The 15,863-nt window shown below is 41.7% G+C and overlaps 1 protein-coding gene across 2 annotated transcripts in view; it reads right to left on the reverse strand.

The window, feature by feature from the left end:
- The window catches only part of ATF6 (activating transcription factor 6), a 203,694-nt gene that overhangs the window by 150,359 nt on the left and 37,472 nt on the right, over nucleotides 1–15,863 (reverse strand). For both annotated transcript variants that reach the window (XM_030302535.1, XM_030302534.1), the window contains exons 9-10: nucleotides 6,486–6,671; nucleotides 5,033–5,124 (exon numbers count right to left, since the gene is read on the reverse strand). In XM_030302535.1, coding sequence (XP_030158395.1) covers nucleotides 5,033–5,124; nucleotides 6,486–6,671 — 278 coding nt within the window. The remainder of the gene's footprint in view (nucleotides 1–5,032; nucleotides 5,125–6,485; nucleotides 6,672–15,863) is intronic.

Genomic DNA, 15,863 nt, shown 5'->3' on the forward strand with positions numbered 1-15,863 from the left:
TTTTGGCCAGAATGTCACGTGAGTGTCATTGTATCCTGTATCACCCCAGGAGGTACAAGACCATCAGCATGTCTCCTGACCGATGTTACCTTGATTACGTGGCCATGGTAGGGTAGCCTCAAGTCTCTTGGTCCCTGTCATGGTTGCCATCTCCTCTCTCTGTTACGCTGTTTTGCTTCAGCCCTGTGTTCCCATTCGCCATTTCTTTCTCCAAAGGTGCCTATTTTGTTGTTTTAACCTGGTCATTGTTTTTCTTAACGTTTATTCATTTTTGAGACAGGGAGAGACAGAGCATGAACAGGGGAGGGTCAGAGAGAGAGGGAGACACAGAATCTGAAACAGACTCCAGGCTCTGAGCTGTCAGCACAGAGCCTGACGCGGGGCTCAAACTCACGGACCGCGAGATCGTGACCTGAGCCGAAGTCGGACGCTTAACTGACTGAGCCACCCAGGCGCCCCATGTTTTTCTATTTTGAACTTATTATCACATTTCTAGATGTTTTTTTCAAAATGTCTGGATCAATTCTGAGTCTTTGGTTTCTTCATCATTCTTTAACTCCCTTTCTTATTTAACATAGTTAGCATTCTGTATCTGTTGATTCGAATACCCGTAGTCCTCAGAGTCTGACTCTGTTCTAACTCTTGTTCATGGTGGCTGGGTTCCTAGCTGGTTTAATGAGTTGGGGGAGAAAATGGGATGTTGGCTGCTCATGTTCAACCGGAACTGTATCTGCAGCAATTTTTTCAGGATGGATGTTTAAAGTGCCTTCCTTGAGAAGAGTCTGCATTTGTATCTGCCGGAAGCCTAGTGGTACCAACACAGGGCCACTTAAACCAAATTTTTGGTTTGGTTTTTTGGGGTGTCACAACAGTAGTATAAATTCAGGCTCAAACCTGTACGAGTTAAGTCTGGTGATAATGAATTCTCCAGAAGACTTCTGTTTGTCTTTATGTCCACTCTCCTCAAAGCCAGTATCAAGACAGGTACTTACCAACACTCTCCCTCTGTGGTAGAACAATCTACTTTCCCCCCCTCTCTTGGCAACTAACAATGTCATTTTTTGGAAGTTCCAGCTTTATTTGGGTTTGGGAAGGGGGTACGGGGCTCAGGTGTGACTTCCTACTTTCTTTAGAACCCCAGAGCTTTCTTTCCTGTTGCCAGACTCTAGGCCAAAAGATCAGGAAATAACTCTAGGACAAGCACCACCTCCAATGCTAGCCTATCAATGGATTCACGTTACCTTAAACTTCTGACCTCTGAGAAGGCCTTACTTTGTCTTCAGTTCAGCCATTATGTAAGAGTTTTGATTTTTTAATCCAGCATTTTCTGACATATTGAACTGCAAAGAGTTTCTCCTTACCTCTAGCCCAATATACTACCAAAAATAAAAGTCCTTAAGGTTTCTTGGACAATGGTAGAGAAAAACTGTGGCATAGAAGAGAAGGCAGAGTTTTCAATGATAATTTTTAAAAAGAGACCTTGGTTAAATTTCTGGCCCTTCGACTATACGATAGGACTAATGTGGGGCTTGGTCGGTTAAGCGTCCGACTTCGGCTCAGGTCACGATCTCAAGGTTCGTCAGCTGGAGCCCTGCGTCAGGCTCTGTGCTGACAGCTCAGAGCCTGAGCCTGCTTTGGATTCTCTGTCTCCCTCTCTCTGCTCCTCCCCTGCTCACACGTGTGCACTCTCTCTCTCTCTCTCTCTCAAAACTAAACATTAAAAAAAAAAAAAAGTAAAATAGAACTAATGAACATAGACTCAACCCCAATGAGTAGTGAGTAAAAAGGGGGTTTCCTACCAATGCATACTTGTTCAGCTTAACCATTCCCTGCTGCCCAGAGTTACTACTTTCATGGACCACCCAGAGCGGGACAGCTCTTTGAATCGTGTGCCAGAAACAGCTAGATGCCTTCTTCACCATCCACACAACATCAACAAGGTCAGAAAAATTAACCCTTTTAAAGTCTGTTTGGTTTATTTTCTTTTTCTGTGTGATGACTATTCAGCAACCGAAGATGCTTCAAACGAGTCAGTTTTGGTGCACGAAACTCTCTTACTTTAGATGCGAGATGTATTTACATTTCATCACCAAGCGCCTTCAGACAATGCTTAAGGCATACTTATATTCAGCAAACTTGTGTATTATAAATTTTTCACTTGGACCCATACCGATATGGCACACAAGGTCAATGCTACGTTGAACATCTGAAACCACACTAACAACTTTATTATGGAAACGTGGTCTGTTCTGAAAGAGTTCTGTTTCCTAAATTTAAAATGCTTTGGAAGTCTCTCATTAAAGTGTCTCTTTGTCTGGCCGGACTTAGTTTTGTGGGACTTGAGAGAAGCTCGGTTAGAACCCGCCGTCTTGCTTTTTTCCGTACCAATGACAACACAGTAACGCTCAAGGTGTACAGATCTACAAGGCCATAATGTGGAAGTCAGTCACCAAATACGTTCCAGGTGGTGCTAATGGGGTTCAAGTGGGGAGTTTCTGCTCCTCTGGAAGATTCCCAGCCCTGAGCAGATCTTCAGTCTTGAAGTGAAGGGGCTGCAAGTGACAGGGTCAATCAAGCAAGCTTCCCAGGGCCATACGGGATGGAGAAGCAACGCCGCCAACGTCTGGTGCAGGGGGGCACGGGTCAGTCCTTCAGACCCCTCGTGCTGCCCTCTCAGCTCTGATGCTTTACCGTCCGTGCCAGACTTTCTCTAGAAGAAACAGTTCCTGGCTTTTTATGAGTTTCGTGGCCAGTTTCTCTTCTCCTTTCTTCTTGGTGTCTGCACAAATCCCAACCTGTTAAGATACTTTGATATTTCTTCATTCCCTCCAGCTCTTTGTTGCTTTTCTTCGATCTAAGTCTTTTAAGCATGCTTTTTTTTTTTAAACTTGAACACTTCCCAGATCTGCCCAGTACTTCTTGGCTTTCTGTTCCAAAAGCCTCCACGAAGAAACAGACACAGATCTCCTCTGGCTACTCCTCAGGATGTTCAAGTATTTGAGCTTTCTCCATTCTCAATTTTGCTGTTTGTACCGTCCGTCTAATTTTTTGGACACAAAACCGTCTTGATAAAATGGGACCATCGTCTGCCTCCTCTTTCCAAAATCAATCAATCCTCTGTTCACAGAAATGAGAGCCATCCCCCCACACACCCCCTTCATCCTCAGATGTAAAAATCATTAAGTCATCAAAAAACATTTTGTCTTTGTCTCTGGGGCACGTGGGTGGCTCAGTCAGTCGAGCATTCGACTCCTGACACGGGCTCATGTCATGATCTCATGGTTCGTGGGATCGACCCCTATGTTGGGCTCTGCACCAACAGTGCAGAGCCTGCTTGGGACTCTCTCTCTCCCTCTCTCTGCCCCTCCCCCGCTCTCTCACTCTGTCTCAAAAATAAATAAGTGAGGAGCACCTGGGTGGCTCAGTCAATTAAACATCTGACTCGATTTCAGCTCAGGTCACGATCTCACAGCTGTGAGATCGAGACCACTTCAGGCTCTGTGTTGGGCACGGAACCTGCTTGGGATTCTCTCCCTCCCTCTGCCCCTCCCCTGTTCACGCACGTATATTCAAGCTCTCACTCTCTCTAAATAAACAAATATTTTTAAAAATAAATAAATTTGTCTTTCCCCCCCCAAATCTCTATTAACTCATGAGGGCTTACAAAACAACACGTATCCCCAACCCCGTCCTCTTTACTGTTCATCGAATGCTACTGCATAAAGCCTCCGAGACTGTCATTATCAGAGTTACTGGGTACTTCTGTGTCCCTTCAAGAGTAGGCCCACATCTTTAGATGACATCTACGTAAGTCTTACTCACGCTACAGTTGTTCCATATCCACTTCTTTTACTAGTCTACACTCGTATTCATGTTTGCATCCCTGGCTCCTTACTCACTACCTGGCAAGTTGTAAGTACTCTATAAATATCTGCCGGATGTGTGACTGAATGAATAAATAAGCACCTTATATAATAGCCTAGATGCGAAATGAGCACACAGCACTTGAGGCAATCTGGCAGACTCCATCACGATTCCAGATATCCATACCTTCTAATTCTAAGGTATGAATCAGAATACTTAGATTCTAATAAATATATACCCATAATATATACTCTTTCTACATATATATATGAATACGTGTTATATGTATACATTTTAGATCTATGTGTTTTACATAACTATATTTTTATATGTGCACATAAACATTTATGTGTTTAAATGTATATCTGGTATATATTTAATATGTATATATATTTGTATAACTCAAAATAACCTACATGCCCATTAATAGGAGAACAGTTAAAGAAATTAAGTCAGCAGTTCTGTGAAGCCCTGAGGATCCCAAGATTCTTTCAAAGGGTCAGCAAGTTTCTCCCCTTTTCAACTACATACCTATGGGAATCTAGATTTTCTTCGTTTATCTCAACCAAAACAATTTATCACAACGGACTGCAGGAAGAAACAGGAGAATAGAGCTGGCTTCTATCGGGATTTTTGGCAAATATAAATAAAATGATGCTACTCCTCTCACTCAATTTTTGAGGGTCTGGAAAATAGTTATTTTCCATAAAAATGTTATTTATGTTTATATGTAATGGTTCGGTATTCTTTTTAATTCTTTTTTAATCTTTTAATTTAATTTTTTTTTTTTTTTGAGAGTGAGAGACAGAGCATGAGTGGGGGAGGGGCAGAGAGAGGGAGACACAGAATCCAAAGCAGGTTCCAGGCTCAGAGCCGTCAGCACAGAGCCTGACGCGGGGCTCGAACTCTGCCTCACCACCAATCTGTTTAATAACTTAAGGCTTTCTCCATTAAACGACATGATTTTTCCACTAGACTTAGGGGAAGAACAAGGAAGAGGAATGAGTCTTTCTTCTCCTTTCTTCTCACCTAAATATTGTCTCCGAGGAAAACAAAACAAATCTGTTTTTCCCTAGCTTATGACTAGAGGTGAAAACAATGAGAACTAAAATTTTTAGTGTTTGTATCCAAAATAAATAAACAGTGTTTGCAGACAAAACACACTCACTTCATGGGTCCATAGTTGAGCACTATAAACGCCAACACCACCATCACACAGATAGCTCTTCGTTTCGGATTAGGAACTTTAAGCCTCTGGTTCTGAAAGAAATAACCACGTCAAATACGGTTAAACTACACACTAATCTCGCAAAAAGCAACAGGTAAGATAAGCACACTCCTCTTCAGCAGTTATTAGTTAAAAATAATAATAATAATAAACAAACCTCAAAGGTGAGGAAATGGTACTTTTCACAAGGCTAGAGCGCAGCCTTCTTAGTTCCCTGATGGTAGCAGAGAAAAACAAAGGAGCAGGAGAAAAGAAACATAGTGGCCACTGTTGCACTTTCCTCTTCCCCCCCAAAAGGAAAGAATTCAACCATTTAACACTTCTATGGGTCTTCAAAGAATTTTCAGATACATCTGTAGTTTTTTTGCCCCGTCTCTTAAATCTCCCGTGCGCTCAGGGCAAAACAGAGAACCCCAATGGAAGAAGCCCACTCATTGGGCACAGGCATCCATTCAGTTCCAGACAGCGATGCAGTGGCAAATCCTGAAACTGCACGTTTCAGGAACAGAATCAAGGAGAAGGTCGACTTTATCGGGACCAGCATGGCAACAACATGCAAAAAACATAATGGGGGTCAGGTGGACAGAGAAACGATTTAAAATTTTATTTTGTATTTTCTTTCTAAAATTTGTTTTTAACTGTTTATATATTTTTGAGAAACAGAGAGAGACAGAACATGAGGAGGAGAGGGGCAGAGAAGAGAGGGAGGCACAGAAACCAAAGCAGGCTGTAGGCTCCGAGCTGTCAGCGCAGAACCCGATGCAGGGCTTGAACCCACAAACTGGGAGATCATGACCTGAGCCGAAGTCAGACACTTAATCGACTGGGCCACCCAGGCACCCCTGTATTTTCTTTTTTATTTTTATTTTTTTTTATTTTTTTTTTCAACGTTTATTTATTTTTGGGACAGAGAGAGACAGAGCATGAACAGGGGAGGGGCAGAGAGAGAGGGAGACACAGAATCGGAAACAGGCTCCAGGCTCCGAGCCATCAGCCCAGAGCCTGACGCGGGGCTCGAACTCACGGACCGCGAGATCGTGACCTGGCTGAAGTCGGACGCTTAACCGACTGCGCCACCCAGGCGCCCCTGTATTTTCTTTTTTAAAGGGAAAGACCTGGCAGGACTACTGAAGGTCCTCACGGTGATTCACTTAGTCAGAAAGAGAGGGGTACCCCGGAAACACAGCTTTTAAACGCAGGTTGGGAGGTACAATTCGCGAGCTCCTTTTCCCAATGCTTTTATTCCCACTGCAAATGCTTTAGGGCTTAATGCGCCCTCTTTTTCCTAGTACTCTTAGTTTACACGATTTAAAGTGCACGCCATTCCCAATGGTTTCTCAGGAAAAAAGAATGCTTGAACCCATCTTGTCGGGGCTGCGTCGCTGGCCCTCACCTCGGACACCACTTCGTCCAGCTGCCTCTTCAGTGACCCGTTCTCCTTCTTGAGCTTCTCATTCTCCGAGAGCGCAGCCTTTAACCTGGCCTCCAAGCCAAGCATATATTCTTTCTTCTTCTTGCGGGACTGACATGCAGACTCTCGATTTTTTATCATACGTTGCTGTCTCCTTAGTACAGCAATCTAGAAAAAGTTACAATGAATCAAAACATGCCAATTTTAGAACCAGATCAGAATAGACTGATTTTTATTTAACAATTATTTTTTGTTCATAGCAAAAAACAAACAAAACAAGCGACTAAAAAAAAAAGCAAACGACTGTTATGTTTGCTTTAAAACATATCTGTTCTAAACATAGGTTATGTTTGTTTTAAAACAGGTTTTAAAAAATATTAAACAAAGCAAAATGAAATCAAATGGTTAAGGCCTTCTAAAACCTAAATGTGAAATGGTTTCTTCTGATGTTTTTCTAAGGCTTATTTATTGATCTTCCAATTTTCCCTTTAGAAACTCAGGGAAAAAAAAAGAAAAAGAAAAGAAACAAAACTCAGAAGGTGTCCTGACATATACACATATGTACATATCCACACACCTTTAGACTCAGGCTCTGAATTGACTGTTTTCCAGAACCCCGTATCCAACTGCTTATAAGGACACTTCTACTTGCAAAGTTACCATCACTTCAAATTCAGTTCCCACAAACTGAACTCATCATCTCCCTCTATCTGGATTTATCTATCCATCTTCTCTCAGTCATAAATGCCTCTCAAGATATCTAGGAGGAAGTGACCATCAACTTATTTTTCCTTCATTCCCCATATTTATCCCCTCTCTCAACCCGATTCACTCACTAAATATGCACTGAGGCTATGCTAATGACCAAGTTTCTTCCCGGGACAGTGTTGTCTCACTTAATCTGTTCTCTCTATTGCTGCTGTCACCCTCCAAAAGCAGGCCCTCATGACCACATCCCTACAGGCTACTGCAATAGTCTCCTACATATTTTCAATGGTCTCCAATCTCTTCCTGTCTACCATCTGCAAGATTAGTCACCCTGCAAAACAACAACAACAAACCTTGCTATTCTATCGCAAAAACAAGCTATTCCTGCATCATAGTTGGCCACCTGTTTTCAAGGCCTTCCATGATGTGACCACCCCCCTAAATAACCAAACCTTCTGCCCTAACCCAACAACCATTCAATCCACACCCAAATTCTGATCATTTGAGGCTACCCCCCAATCTCCACACACACCTAATTCATTCCTTTAGTCATACCATCTACGCCAGCTTGTAATGTGGTCTCCTCCACTAACCTAAATCTCAGGGTCCTCCACACTGTGCTTATGCTAAACCATCTTTCCTGAATGTCTTACGTCCTTATAATTTGGAAAATATACCTGAACACTTTAATGTTCTCCACTGTTTCGGGAGTGTTAACTCTCTCCCAACCTCAATTTTTTACATTAGAAGCCAAAACTATGTAATTCTACGTGTTTGCTTACTACCCACAATATCTTCCATAATCACAACTTACTGAGAAAAATTATTTGCATCACATTTTCTAAGTGAGAACTTATGGAACCTATTTGTCCATAATGAACTAACAGCATTAGTCTAATTTATTTGAGGCAGAGGGTGAGGCAGCAAAATTAAGTCCATAAAAAGCACCAAATAATATTAAACTGATTATTTTTAAAGTACACAGATGACTGAACTACTGACTTTATAGGTTTTGTAACTGACTTTAAAAAATAAACGTTCCAGGGGCGCCTGGGTGGCGCAGTCGGTTAAGCGTCCGACTTCAGCCAGGTCACGATCTCGCGGTCCGGGAGTTCGAGCCCCGCGTCGGGCTCTGGGCTGATGGCTCGGAGCCTGGAGCCTGTTTCCGATTCTGTGTCTCCCTCTCTCTCTGTCCCTCCCCCGTTCATGCTCTGTCTCTCTCTGTCCCAAAAATAAATAAACGTTGAAAAAAAAAAAAATTAAAAAAAAAATAAACGTTCCACTCTGTGGCATTCAATGGCTCAGTGAGACCAGTAAACAGAATTAAATAATATTGATTTCTTTTAAAATAATAACACAATTCCAACCCCACACAACACTTCCTCGAAAGAGCCAAAGCCAATCTCTCTGCACCAAATACTGTCAACAAACTTTCAATCAGAAGCTACAAGGGGAAAAAACAAAACAAAACAAAACAAAAAAAACTACAGGAGATGTCAAAAGAGGGTGTTTTTCTCCTTTTTCCTTCCTTTACTGAAGCTTCATAGGAATGCTAACTTATGTAACCATCATCGGCAAACCTTCCCTAAGGAGTAACCATCCCGCTCTTCAGTAACACGGACCACACACGCACACACACACACACACACACACGCAGCAGCGGCCAAGCCATGATGGATGATTCTTCTCCACGTCAAAGCAGTCTCTGGACAATGCCACTTTGTTCAGTCTACTGTTATTCTTAGTGTTCTTCATGGTTACTGAGAAGGCCAGGGTCCATAATTAATACTTAATTCCAGAGTGCTAAAGTATACAGAACACTGAACAAGCGCATGAAAGAGAAGGTTCCCAGATGGAAGAGTTTATACTAACGTTAGATAAAAGGCAACCTTACTTTAAAGGCTAATTAATCTGCGGAATTTAGGGAGGCTTACAGATGGCACACCATTTAATAAATTTCAAACAAGGATTAGGAATTTCTATAAACAATAAAAGCACCTGCACATTATACAGCATGAGAGTTTCAAAGGCTGTCAGTGCACATGCCTCATGCTAAAAAAAATGAAAACCACCTGTGGCCATTCATTGCTTCCCAGAGAAAAAGATACAATAGTTCCAAAAATAAACACTCAATACTACCAATAAACACAAAGGATAGAGAGTAAAAATAAATGAAACCCACAGGAATTGCCAAATATAAGAGTTCCAACTTTACATCTCAGCAAGCTATCTTCAGCTATTTGAATGTATAATATTTAAGCTATTCTGTATTTCCTAGACCAAAAAATTATGATTTTCAGACTACACACACACACACACACACACACACACATATACACCCATGGTGTTTGTGTTTCTGGTGGGGGGTATATTTTACAAGAAAAATTACACTGTAGTTACTATTTTGTATACTGATTTTTGCATGAATGTATTATGATCACCTTTTTTAATTTATTTCTTTTGTTCATTCTTTCTGAGAGAGACAGAGCACAAGCGAGGAAGTGGCAGAGAGAGAGGGAGGGAGAGAGAGAATCCCAAGCAGGCCCCACACTGTCAGCGTGGAGCCCAATGCAGGGCTCAAACTCACAAAACGTGAGATCATGACCTGAGTTGGACGCTTAACCAACTGAGCCACTCGGGCACCCCGGATGTATTATGATCAGCTTTGACATGCAATGAGAATGCATGGTATTTCAGTTATCTTGATGTTCTATATCAATCTCCTCCTGTTGAAATTATTACAGTTTTCAAGATTCTTTAAAATAAGCCTCCTCATTGGATCCACTGTTGGAGAGTAGACGTGCCACAGCTAGAACTTAGAGCAGCTGACTCTAAGCCCAGCACACACAATCCCGGTACATAACAGCACCACACTGCTTTTTATACCAAATGGGAAGTCCTGAATCTCAACATGGCACCCTAACCTCGTGAACTCCGTGCTTACTTTCATTATGTACCTGTTTGAAAAGGAAGGCTATGGAAACACCTGTATCTACAATGCTTCATCTCCTGTGCTAGCAGTCTGAAAACATAAAATCAGTACTCTGGCTCATTAATCAATTGGCACATCTCACTTATGGGCTGTCAGATGCTTTAACAGGACTGAAATGAGCGAAGAGGTGGTCAGTCCCTGCTTCTGATCATCCTGCTTCAGACAACTCTCCCATCAAGCACTGTGCTTAGAAAAAGAAAAAGGAAAAACTTCACAGCTATAAAATACTCTCCCTTTAGTGCCACTACACTGTAAAATAAGGTGTTGCATTATTAAACGAACATTTGACTGTAAGAAAGACTTGTAGAAAAGAAGAACTTTCACAAATGAACATGTACTTTTGCTTTTGAAGGCTCCACCAATTTGAGTCAAAATTCCAAATCCGTTTGCATTTTGTTTTCTAATTTTAAAAGTTCACGATCAAGCAATGCTATATTATGTTCTTATAAAAAAAAATAGACCATCTAGACCTTTGATTCTGTGATGTTGCTAAGAAATGAGCTTCAAAGTCCTGTATGGCTATAAATCAGATACAAAAATAGGATATTTTATTTTTTTTAAAATTTTTTTTTCAACGTTTATTTATTTTTGGGACAGAGAGAGACAGAGCATGAACGGGGGAGGGGCAGAGAGAGAAGGAGACACAGAATCGGAAACAGGCTCCAGGCTCTGAGCCATCAGCCCAGAGCCTGACGCGGGGCTCAAACTCACGGACCGTGAGATCGTGACCTGGCTGAAGTCGGACACTTAACCGACTGCGCCACCCAGGCGCCCCGTAAAAAATAGGATATTTTAATGCTACAAAACACATTCCAACATCTCGCACAACCTCAAGCCAGATCAAGTACTGATCACCATGGATGAAATCACTGGCTTAATGGGTGCCATTGCCTTGGTTCTATTTCTTATTTTGGTGAATCTCTCCCTCTAAACTGATACCTAAAGCAGAAACGGTCACTGATTAACCTCTTCATCGTATTAGACAACCCAATTTTTCCATTAAATAAAAGAAGAAAGAAACTTTGTCTATTTGAAATTGATTTAAAAGCCAATTTCTAATTTCTATAACACACACATTTTATAACTCACACATTTCTAATTTATGTAACATATATTACTGCATATCACAGTAAATATATTTATAAATACATTCCAAAAAAACGTGTACAGCTAAAATCATTAGCAAACTTAATTTGTGGCAACTTTATTACTATTCCTTTTTTTTAAATTTTTTTTAACATTTATTCATTTTTGAAAGGCAGGGAGAGACAGAGCACGAATGGGGGAGGGGCAGAGAGAGAGGGAGACACAGAAACAGAAGCAGGCTCCAAGCTCCGAGCTATCAGCACAGAGCCCGACGCGGGGCTCGAACTCACGGACCGCGAGATCGTGACCTGAGCCGAAGTCGGCCACTTAACTGACTGAGCCACCCAGGCGCCCCACAACTTTACTTTAAATATTCAAATCAACTAAGTATTCTAATTTGATTTCTCTTGGGAATCGTAAGAATACTCCCTTTTGGGGGCACCTGGCTGGCTCAGTCCATGGAGCCTGTGACTGCTGATCTCAGGGTTTTGAGTTTGAGCCCCATGTTGGGTACAGTGACTTAAAAATGAAAACTTCTAAAAAATAAATGAATAAAAATAAAAACTCTTTTAGGGGCATCTGGGTGGCTCAGTCAGTTAAGCTTCCAACTCTTGATTTTGGTCATGATCTCATGGTTTGGGAGTTTGAGCCCCACGTCTGGCTCTGTGCTGACAGTGTAGAGCCTCCTTGGGATTCTCTCTCACCTTCCCTCTCTCTCTCTCAAAATAAATAAATAAACTTTAAAAAAAAAAAAGGGAAAAAAGAAAGAGGGACTTCGGTAGCTCAGTAGATTAAGCGTCTGACTCTGGATTTCGGCTCAGGTCATCATCTCACGGTTTCATGGGTTCGAGCCCCACATCAGGCTCTGCGCTGGCAGCAGGAAGCCTGCTTGGGATTCTCTCTCTCTCCTTCTCTGTCCCCCTGCCCCCACTCACACTGTCTCTGTCTCTCTCAAAATAAACTTAAAAAATAAAGAAAAAACTCCTTAAAAAAAAAAAAAAAAATATATATATATATATATATATATATATATACACACAATACTCCCCTTTTTCTCATAAAATTGTTCAAAACAGAAAAGGGGAAACTTTCCACTTATACTACCTGTACTCTTCTCAAATCTCACGACAGAAAGCCAAAATTTCATTTTACTTCTTCTACTGTGTGTGTGTGGGTGTGTGTGTGTGTGTGTGTGTGTGTGTGCGTGCGCGCGTTATACCCAGTTCCTGGTCACCAAAAATTAAATAAAGCAGCTTCATTACTGGCCACCTGAGCCATTTAATTGGCAGAGTCAAGGCAATAATCTTCACCCTACAAACTTTTATTTTTTTAACGCAGAATGCCTTTGGACAGGTAGTATGATTTCACGAGTGAGAAAAGGTAACAGACGCAACCCCTGCTAACTGCAGGCCCGGGCTGCCCTACGCGACCGCCCGTTCTGAGCGAAGGGGAAGGACCGGCAGAAGGCAAAGGCAGAAGCGCCCACCAGACGCTCTCAGGCAAACCTGCGCAGTTGGGCACAGCCTCCTGAAGGACAAAGGACGTCCTATGTACAGGGATCATCAGGGATCCTCGGAGCAGTTTCCCCCGCTTCGCACGGCCCCAGAAACAAGTGGAGCAGCCACCTAAGAGTAACAGTAACTGAAGTCATCAGATGACAATACAGTACGGAAACTGGTGTCCTTAATTCTTAGTCTAGGACTGCAGTGAAGTAACTGGGAGATCTTAGAAGACTCATTTCTGCTCCCAGGGCCCGTTTTCACGGCAGTAATAAAAGGGGGTTAGACCAGAATGGTGTTCTTGAACCTATTATGACCCAATAGCAAGTAGCATGATAAATTTAGTGGGTCACAAGAGACTTAAAAAAAACTTGACAGAAAAGCACAGGATAAAATAAAAGGAAACAGAATGCTTTAAATGTAGTAAGAGCTTGGGGCGCCTGGGTGGGTGGCTCAGTCGGTTGAGCGTCCGACTTCGGCTCAGGTCACGATCTCGCGGTCCGTGAGTTCGAGCCCCGCGTCGGGCTCTGGGCTGATGGCTCGGAGCCTGGAGCCTGCTTCCGGTTCTGTGTCTCCCTCTCTCTCTGCCCCTCTCCCGTTCATGCTCTGTCTCTCTCTGTCTCAAAAATAAATAAATGTTAAAAAAAAAAAATTTAAAAAAAAAATGTAGTAAGAGCTTACTTATTGTCTCCCTAGACCGCGTGTGTTGAGAAAGATGTAAAACACATTTCTTACTGTGGACTGTGGGCTGTGGACAAAAACTTGAGAGCCACCCCGTGAATCCCCTAAAGGTCTCATTCAATCTAAAACCAAAACGGTTCCAGTACTGATGCTAACCACCCATACCGAACTACCACACATCCCGGAAATGACTACTGCATCATAAGATACGGATAAGACTAACTTTGCTGTCGATTTTGAGATCACCAAATTGTTCACCTAAGATCAGTCTCTATACTTTGTCTCTCAAGACTTACAACCACCTGCTGAAAATTTTTACAAATTAAGAGAATACATCTGTAGAGGGAGAGAAAAGGCAGCAGCAAGTTTTAAGACGTAATAATTTGAAATTCATGCTGCATCAGGGCTGCGTTGAAAGTAAAGCCCCGTTAACGGAGCACAGAGTAGTGACAAGAGCACTGGACTGAGACAAGGCCTAGGCTTGAATCCTAACTCAGATGGAGCAGGTCAGATGATTAGGCGAGGATTACACAGAGAATGGACACGAAGGTTCTTTGTAAACTACAAGGTACCACACATACGAAAGGCTCAGTAAGGGGAGCTACCCTGCAGCTATGAACAGATTGAGTGAGGAGGCAAAAATTCTGAACTCTATCACCAATGTGCCTCATAGCTGCTCAGATAAACTGCGCAAATAAAGCAATATTGAAAATATCTGCCCACAACCCAGCTCCTATTTTCAGATTTTAAATTTTAAAAATGACTTACGAAACAAAAACAGACAAAACCTGGGAATCACCTTTAAAAGTTGCAGAAGCTGAAAAACAGCCCAAGTATAATTCACACTCCTCCAAGATCCCTCGGTCTGCCCCTTAGTCTGGATGTATCGGGGATCTCGTTCACCTCAAAGGGCTGTTAGGAGGCTTAAATATCTGTGAGTCAGGCACTTAGACAAGTGCAGCACACACTACTTTATCAATGTAGACATCTTAGCAAGATGATCTTGGCTAAAACACCTAACCGATTCCTTCCATGGTAAAATGGGAATCAACAGTACCCACTCTACAAGGATTTTGTAAGAATCAAATAGGACTCTGTGAAAATAAATGATTTATAACCCAATATGAATGTGAAGTACTTATCAAAACTGTATTAGAGCCGAATTCCCCTATAGCGTCAAAAAGACAAGGATTGTGGAAATGTTCCCGATTTAAAGAAGCTACAGACAGATAACAACCAAATGCAGTATCTGGCCCTTGACTGGTTCTTGTACCGAAAGGGAAATTTTTCAATAAAGGAGATTATTGTGTCAACTGATAAAACTGTAATACTGAGAGTTGATTAAAGTATTTTACAAATGTAAATTAATGAAGCTGATAACTATACTGTGGGTATGTAAGAGATTATCCCTATTCTGAAAAAATACACACTGAAATGTTTAGTGGTAAAGGACTACAGAGTATGTAACTTACTCTACAGTAGTCCAGGGGGGAAAACCGAGTATGTGTGTGGATGGAGAGACAGGCAGAATGAACAAACTAATAAAGCAAATGGGGTAAAATGTTAACAGGTGAATGGGTGAAGGTACCGGTGTTCTCTGGAGAATTTTTGTTTCTGTAATTTTTTTTAATTGTTTTCTTCAAATTTTTATATAAATTCTAGTTATATATATAACATACAATGTAGTATCGCCTTCGGGAGAATTTAATGATTCATCACTTACATCTAACTAAGTATCTTACATGCTCAACACAAGTGCCCTCCTTAACACCCATCCCCCACCCGCCGCCCTCCACTGACGCCCGGTTTGGTCTCTATTGTTAAGAGTCTCTTATGGTTTCTTGATTTCGGCTCAGGGCATGATCTCACGGTTCATGGGTTCGAGCCCCGCATTGGGTTCTGTGCTGACAGCTCAGAGCCTGGAGCCTGCTTCGGATTCTGTGTCTCCCTCTCTCTCTGCCCCTCCCCCGCTCACACTCTGTCTCTGTCTCTCTCAAAAATAAATAAATGTTAAAAAACTAAAATTAAAAAAAAGTCTCTTATGGTTTGTTTCTGCAACTTGTAAATATTTGAGATATCATTATTATGAATATAATTAGTATTATCACCATATACAAAGCCTAACACGCATGCGCCCACGCACACACACACACCTGCAGAGCCACAGAAAATTTTAACCCTAACACTTTTAATCCTTGCATATCATTATTTAACCAGTCAAAAGTTCTCCTCCATTAATAATTAATATTCTTTCACAGTCATAAAATATAATCTTCCAGGGGGCATGCCCCTTCCAGAATAGACAGCCATCGAAATACTTGGCCCTTCTCCTTTGTGAATTATCTAGTCACGTATTTTGTCCATTTGATTATTGGGTTAACTTGCATTTTTCTC

This window comes from Lynx canadensis, chromosome F1 (genome assembly GCF_007474595.2).
Source record: "Lynx canadensis isolate LIC74 chromosome F1, mLynCan4.pri.v2, whole genome shotgun sequence".
In the NCBI taxonomy this organism is placed as follows: Eukaryota; Metazoa; Chordata; class Mammalia; order Carnivora; family Felidae; genus Lynx; species Lynx canadensis.